Below are 7,510 nucleotides of genomic sequence, written 5' to 3' on the forward strand. Positions count from 1 at the left end.
GGCATCTACCCTAAAGTAAGAACCAGAACGCTCCGTGTCTTCTACTGAGTTATAATGGGTCGAGGTCGAATTAAGGTAGCATTTACAGACATTCTTCCCCTTCCAGTCAGGTGGACTATTCCGAAGTCTCCAATGGCGAGTTAGAAAAGTTGTGTTTTATTTGGGAGGAAGTGGAGGGTTTGGTGTGTGGGATGGAGTTAGGATTGTCTGTCTTACTATAGGCATAGGTTTTGAACCTTGAGAAGTATATACAGGAGGCTCAGAATGGATAGATCTGCAATAAATATTCATTGTTCGTTCGTGGTCACCTGCGCCCCTGGCGAGACGATGCTATTTTACCAACAGTACAAGATAAGGCTAAAAAAAAAAAATCATCCCCAGAATTAAGCATTTGGATAGAGGAGATCGATATGGTTGTGGGAGCAGGAATTTGTTGTGAGACAAAAGGAGAGAAGTGAAAAGACGTACAAAAAGAAAACACTATGGAGCTAGAGATAGAAGTACAAAGAGGCCATTTGCAAAGTTCAGTATGCTCTAAATAAATCCCCTCAACTCCTGTAAATTTACCTCAGACACCAGATTATCCGTTTTAGCCTCAGAGAGCAATTTTGAGTCTCCAGTACCACTAGGCAGGCTGTGTAAGGCGGTCCATTTTCTAGACCGCCTTCTATTTCGGTTGGAAGGTCCCTGGTTGGCTGCTTCTAAGTGAACAGGCAGCCCAGCCAGTGGATGCAGGCAGGCTTAACAGAACTCAAACCCAGTGTTTCCTTTTCTCGGAGCTCCTTCTACCCCTGTCTTTGGGGTAGGCTATGGTCTCCCCGTTAACTCTCCCTCAAAGCTTTTAGGTCCGCTTGCCCAGTGTTCTGGATTGCTCACTCACCCCCAGAATTCCTTGTCTGTTGCCTGAGAGGGGTGAGTCATCTCTCCCTTGACCCCCTCCAGAGCCACATACTTGACTAGAAGCAGGGTAAAATGTCAGAAACTCCAAGATTTGGGGGGGGGGGTTCCCTGTATTCACCAGACTGGGCTGGGGACAGACATACATGTTGACACCTCTTTTCCCTTCCCTAGCTTTTGTGTCCTCAAAACTCAAGACACCACCACACGCACCCACATTCATATGAACAGTCTGTGCACACACACGGCGAAGGAGGCTGGGGTAGGGAGGAAGGGAAGTTTGCACCAGCCAGTCGTGAATGCAACTTGAAAGATTTCACACAGCAAAAGGAAAAAATGGAAAACATAAGTTAAAAAATAAAGAGGTTCATCCCCTCCCCCACGGTCTCTTTCTTCATCCGGGGGCCTGGCTAGGCCCCTCCATGAAACCCAGAAGCTGTCGACTGCTCTCTCCAGCTGGAGCTCTCACAGGGCCTGAGTCTTCAGTTCCACGGGTTCCCCTGTTCCCTCCGGCTGTCCATTGGAGTCACTGGGTCTGGCTCCCTTAAGGATAGACAGCCTCTCAGACACGCTCTTGAGGCGGGGGAAGAGGAGAAAGTCGTAGAGGAGGCTGCCCAGGCCCCCTCCGATGATCGGGCCCACCCAGTACACCTGTGGGAAGAGAGAAGGCAAGCTCAGGCTGCGGGACTCGACTCTTCGGGGAAAACAAGCCATCCTGCTCTTATCCTGCATGGCTGGCTGGGCACTGTCTTAGTAGACATCCATGTAGGCTTCTGCTGTTGCTGGATTCAGGGCTCTGCATGTTAAGCATGTGCAAAGCCAAACAGAGCACCAGCCCACATGGTGTGACATTCTAGACTTAATGGGGCTGGAGACGTGGCTCAGTGGTTGGCTGAGAGCTCTGCCTGGTTTTATAGAGGACCCAGGATCAATTCTTAGCATCCTCATGGCAGCTCACAGCCATCTGTAACTCCAGTTCCCAGGGATCTCAATGCTCCTCTGGCCTCCAAGGGCACCAGGCAGGCACGTAGCGTGTAGACATACATGCAAAACACCTACATACATTAAAGAATAAAATATAGGCAGGCGGTGATGGCGCATGCCTTTAATGCCAGCACTCGGGAGGCAGAGGCAGGTGGATCTTCATGAGTTCGAGGCCAGCCTGGTCTACAAACTGAGTCCAGGACAGCCAAGGCTACAAAGAGAAACCTTGTTTCAAAATAAATAAATAAAATTTAAAAATAAAATGTATATAATACGTAGCTTGGCTTAGTAGCACCCATCTTTAATGCCAGCACTAGGGAGGCAGAGGAAGTGGGTCTCTGAGAGTTCAAAGCCAGCCTAGGCTACATAGCAAGTTCCAGGCATTCAAGGTTACATAGTAAGAAACTGTCTCAAAACAACAAAACCCCCAAAATAAAACAAAACAAAAATGAAGTTAAATTGTTCTTTAGAAATATCTAAACTCGAGGCTAGAGAGATGGCTGAGCAGTTAAGAGCACTGGCTGCTCTTCCAAAGGCCCCATGTTCACCTACTAGCACCCACATAGCAGTTCACATTTGTCTCTAATTCCAGGCCCAGGGAATCTGACACCCTCACGCAGACATACATGGAGACAGAATACCAGTGTACCTAAAAGCAAAACAATGAAGTTTTTTTTTTTTTTAAAGATAAGGAGGGCCAGGTATGGTAGCTCACACCTTTAATCCAGCACTTGGGAGGCAGAGGCAGGCGGTCACTGTGAGTTCGAGGCCAGCCCGGTCTACAATGTGAGTCCAGGACAGCCAGGGCTACTATCTGTACATCAAAAGCTATCATTTTCTTCTGGCTTACTAACCATTTTTTTTGTTCTTCTATCCTGCCTCTACCTCCTTAGCATACATATATTATATTTGCTGTTATTTTGAACTAGTCTACGTATTGTTTTAGAGAAAAAAAAACCCAAATTGTGGCAAAATACCCTTTATAACATAAAGTTTACTTTATTAAACATCGTTTATCGTTATTTGCTTAATACAGGCTCTCATCAGCTCAATATGACCTTAAACTCCAGACCCTCTGGTCCTCCCAAGTGCTGTGCTCAAGTTCATGCAGAGAAAGGCAGTAAGCTCTGCTTTGTGCCTGCACAGCATTGCTTAGCAGCATCCTGGGACTGTTGGGTTTGATTTTGTTTTGTTTTGTGAGACAGGGTTTCTCTGTGTAGCCCTGACTGTCCTGGAACTCACTCTGAAGATCCACCTGCCTCTGGAGTACCAGAATAAAAGGTGCCACCACGCCTGGGCTCTGAAGAACTGTTTGTTTTTGAGACACTGTATGTGACTCACCATAGCCTCAAACTCAAGGCAGTCCTCCTAAGCTGCCCTACTGAGTGCTGTGACTAGCACAAGCCGATACGCCTGCTCACTAACATTTTAAAGTGTATGTGAGGCTCAGGAGTGGTAAATACATGCACTCTGTCATGTAACTCGTGCCCAGGATTTTGTGTTTGCAAAACGAAGGCCATTCGGCTGCCCGTCTGACCTCCACTCCAGCCCCTGACACCACCCTTCCACCTTCTGTTTCTAGCAATTTGTATTTCTTTTTTCTTCCTTTCTTTCCTCTTTCTCCCCTTCCTCCCTTCCTTCTCCCCCTTCTCTTCCTCTCTTTGGTGTCATGTAGCACAGGCTGGCCCAGAACTGCTGTGTAGCCTAGGATGGCCTTGGCCTCCCGATGGCCCTGCTTCTACCTCCTGAGCGCTGGAAATGTCCGTGTGCACCATTTTGGCTGGTCTAAATGAACTTAATATTCTACCTCGTGTATGTAGAACTATATAAAAATTATCTTTTGGTGACAGGTAATTTTACTCAGCATAATGTCCATGTGGTATGTGTCATTACCTTATCAGAACATCTTTTCTTCTTATAGTGGAATAATATTCCGTGTATATATGGGCCACGTTTGATTTTTACATTCATCTAGCAAGGGGAATTAGTGTTGCTTTTACTGGCGGCTATTATAACTAATGCTGTTGTGGAAATGGCTGTACATCTTGACTTTTTTTTTTTTTTAAGGTTTTTCAAAACAGGGTCTCTCTGTGTTAGCCTTGGCTGTCCTGGACTCTCTTTGTAGCCCAGGCTGGCCTCGAACTCACAGAGATCCACCTGCCTCTACCCCTCTCCACCCACCCCCAGTGCTGGGATTAAAGACATTCGCCACTGTACCCAGATTGGTAGATTCTTTTAAATTATTTTCATGTTTATCTTGCACATGCCCAAAGCAGTGTAAGCATTACCGTTATTTATTGATGAGTACTCCAAGCCAGAGTCTGTGTTAGGTGCGCTACACAGATAGCTTTCACATTTGCTTTCTTTTTCTAACGCCCTGTCTTATATATTATAATTGATGGACAGAGGCAAAGAGTGGGTTTCTAGTCAGAGTTACACACAATGCTGAGAATTATTACAATAAGGTGGACATACTCTGACTTCTGTCTTAAGTGTCCTTGACTGTTTAGCAACCTCTGGTTCTCGAATCAGTGGATACTCAGTACAAAGCCCCAGCTAGGGGCTGGAAAGATGGCTCAGAGGTTAAAAGCACTGGCTGCTCTTCCAGAGGACGGTAGTTCACTTCCCAACAACAGCATGGTGGCTCTCAACCATCTATAATGTGATCTGGTGCCCTCTTCTGGCCTGCAGGTGTGCATGCAGGCAAAACACTATACATAAATAAATCTTTTTGTTGGTTTTTTTGTTTTGTTTTGTTTTGTATTTTGGGTTTCTGAGACAGGATTTCTTTACATCACCCTGGCTGTCCTGGACTCACTTTGTAGACCAGGCTGGCCTTGAGCTCACAGCGATCTGCCTGTCCCCTCCCAAGTGCTGGGATTAAAGGCATACGCCACTACGCCCGGCTTTATTGTTTTTTTGTTTTTGTTTTTTGATAAATAAATCTTTTTTTTTTGATAAATAAATCTTAAAAAAAAAAAAAAGCCCCAGCTAACAAGAGAAGACCATTGTCAGCAAGAGCCCTCTGTCCGTTTGTTTCAGAAATGAGAAGTCTCGCTTTGCCGCCATGCCGGCCCCAACTTTTGGGGTTCAAATACTCCTCCTGCATCAGCCTCCCCAATGCTGGCACTACAGGCTTGCGTCACCACACCCAGCCAAGAGCTTCTTTTTTGGCACAATAGTGCAATGTTTACATGCAACCTCTCCGAGGCCTCTGGCAGCCTTCTTAGCTGCACGCTGTCAGATGCATCCAGACAGAACCCAGCCCCACCCACGCGTGCTCTGTGATCTTACCCTGTACTCTAACTTACCCAGTGGTTGCTGAAGTTCCGGGTGAGGATGGCAGGGGCGAAGGAGCGGGCGGGATTCATGCCTGCACCCGTGTAATACATCTGCAAAGACAGGGCTGTTAACTGAGACGCCCCACCCACCCTTCCGGCTTCCCTCCTAACGCCCACATCCCAGCCCAAATGGGGTAGTCCCAACTTCATGATTCTCCAGGGTAGCTAGTGGCACTGATAATCCATCTGGGGACAGACTTAGAGACCCAGAAGAACAGTTCTACTCAAGAGGTGTGGCTTTCCACCCTGAGCCCAAGAAGGATTGGATGGAGTAGCTATACAGAGTTTAACCCTTTGTGCTAATCAGCGTTGAAAGGGATGGGTGGTCCTCAGGATGGGCGTGGCAAAGACAGAACCCTTACAAGTCAGGAACACCTCGGGGCCGCCTTTCTTGCTTACCCCAAAGAGGTGCCCCAGGGTGAGGGAGAAGCCAACAGCCAAGGCCACGGAGCCCATGCGCCCATTACGCCTCTCGTCATACGTAGCAAAGATGCAGAGCACGAACTGCAGCGTCAGGAAGATCTCCACGGTGGTGGCCTGGCCCACGCTTACCCCTGCATGGAGCTGGCCAACCAGGGGGCGGAGGGGGAAGGAGGAGGGAGGGGGAGGGAAGAGGAAGCACCTGTTAGCACTGCCACCGATCACCACCTCACACGGGCATCCCCCTACGGTTCAGTTCCCAGGAGAGGAAGGACACATAGCCTCTCCCAGCAGATGTACCTCTACCTCAGTTTCTCCTACCAGCACTTCTTTGTTGTAAAAAATGATTGCACCTGAGCCTGGCGTGGTGGTGCACGCCTGTAATCCCAGCACTCAGGAAACAGAGGCAGGTGGAGCTCTGTGAGTTCGAGGCCAGCCTGGTTGACAAAGTGAGTTCCAGGACAGCCAAGGCTACACAGAGAAACCCTGTCTCAACAAAACAAAACAACAACAACAACAACAACAACAAAAAGATTGCACTTATGAGCGCGGGAACTGAGGCTTTATAAAGTAAAGTTATCTAAGAACCTGCCCTGGCTGTGGTGGCGCACACCTTTAGTCTTAGCTCTCTGGCGGCTCTCTGTGAGTTCAAGGGCCTGGTCTACAGAACAAGTTCCATGACAACCCCTGAAACTCTGTCTCAAAGGAAAGAAAGAAAAAGAAAGGGAAGAAAGGGAAGAAAGAAGAGACCCGAAAGGAGAGCTAGAATTGCAGCTCATTTGGGCTAGCATGCACACCTCCCTGGGCTCTGTTCCCAGCAGCACAGAGGCTGGGTGCCTTTGGGCACGTCTGTGTGTGACCTTAGCACTCGGGGGGCTAAGGCCAAGGCTGGAGTCCCCACCTCACGATTCTCCATGGAGGGCTCTATGCTCTCTTTTCCCCTCCAAAGCACTTATTGCTTCCCCCTCCCCCACCTTGCCGCCCTGCCGGTCACGCGCGTGTGCACACACACACATACACACACACACACACACACACACACACACACACACACACACGTGCATGCACATACATGAGCAAGCATGTTAGAGCAACGCTCATGATGCCGTGCTCCGCAGCCCCTTACCGTGTTGAGCGCTAGGTTTCCTCGCACAGCTGGAGGGGTGACACTGTACAGCACAGCTGCTCCAGCCACAGCCCCCAGAAGCTGGGCTGCCATGTAGCAGAAGGCACGGAGCAAGGACATCTGGGAGCCCACGAGGAAGGCAAAAGTGACTGCGGGATTGACATGGGCTCCACTGATGTGACCCACAGTCTGCACCAGTGTAGCCAGGGCCAGGCCGAAGGCCAAAGCCACTTGCAGGACATGTAAGGGCCCCGGGGCCCAACGCAGTGAGGCCCCCAGCCCAAAGAAGACATAGAAGAGAGTGGCGAAGAACTCGGCGAATATGGCCCTCCAGAAGGAGGCAGAGCGAAGTTCCCACATGGCAGTGGGGGGTGGGCACAGTGCCTGGGTCCCTAATAACCCCCTGGACTTGCCTGGGTGGACAGTCCCCTTTATAGAGGACTCTTAATCCCTGGGAGGGGCAGGTTGGGGTAACTGGCTCAGCCTCTTAACCCCTTCATGCCCATAGAGGTCTGAATCCATAACAGAACATCTGACAGAGAGGATGGATTCTCTTTCTCTCCTCAGTCAGAGCCAGGAGGATGGGGCTCATGGATGGAGAACTGGAACACTCTATCTGTGTCAAAGTTGGGGTTCAAAGTCCTGATTGACATCTGGCCTAGAACATTCCTCAGATTTCTTGGAAGGTGTTCAGGTGAGTTCATTCCCTTAGATATAGGTCGGGCTGGGTGGGTGGGGGTCT

General features: G+C 49.1%; 1 protein-coding gene across 1 annotated transcript; it reads right to left on the reverse strand.

Moving 5' to 3' along the window:
- Positions 1 to 135: 135 nt before the first annotated feature.
- MIP (major intrinsic protein of lens fiber) lies at positions 136 to 7,128 on the reverse strand (the record flags this gene model as incomplete). Its single annotated transcript, XM_084758597.1, has 4 exons — positions 136 to 1,548; positions 5,193 to 5,273; positions 5,622 to 5,786; positions 6,769 to 7,128. 4 exons carry the CDS (start codon positions 7,126 to 7,128, stop codon positions 1,363 to 1,365), a joined length of 792 nt encoding a protein of 263 aa, XP_084614723.1. The 3' UTR covers positions 136 to 1,362.
- Between the last annotated feature and the right edge of the window lie 382 nt (positions 7,129 to 7,510).

Source organism: Acomys minous (genome assembly GCF_964271855.1).
Source record: "Acomys minous genome assembly, chromosome: 15".
NCBI classification, from domain to species: Eukaryota; Metazoa; Chordata; class Mammalia; order Rodentia; family Muridae; genus Acomys; species Acomys minous.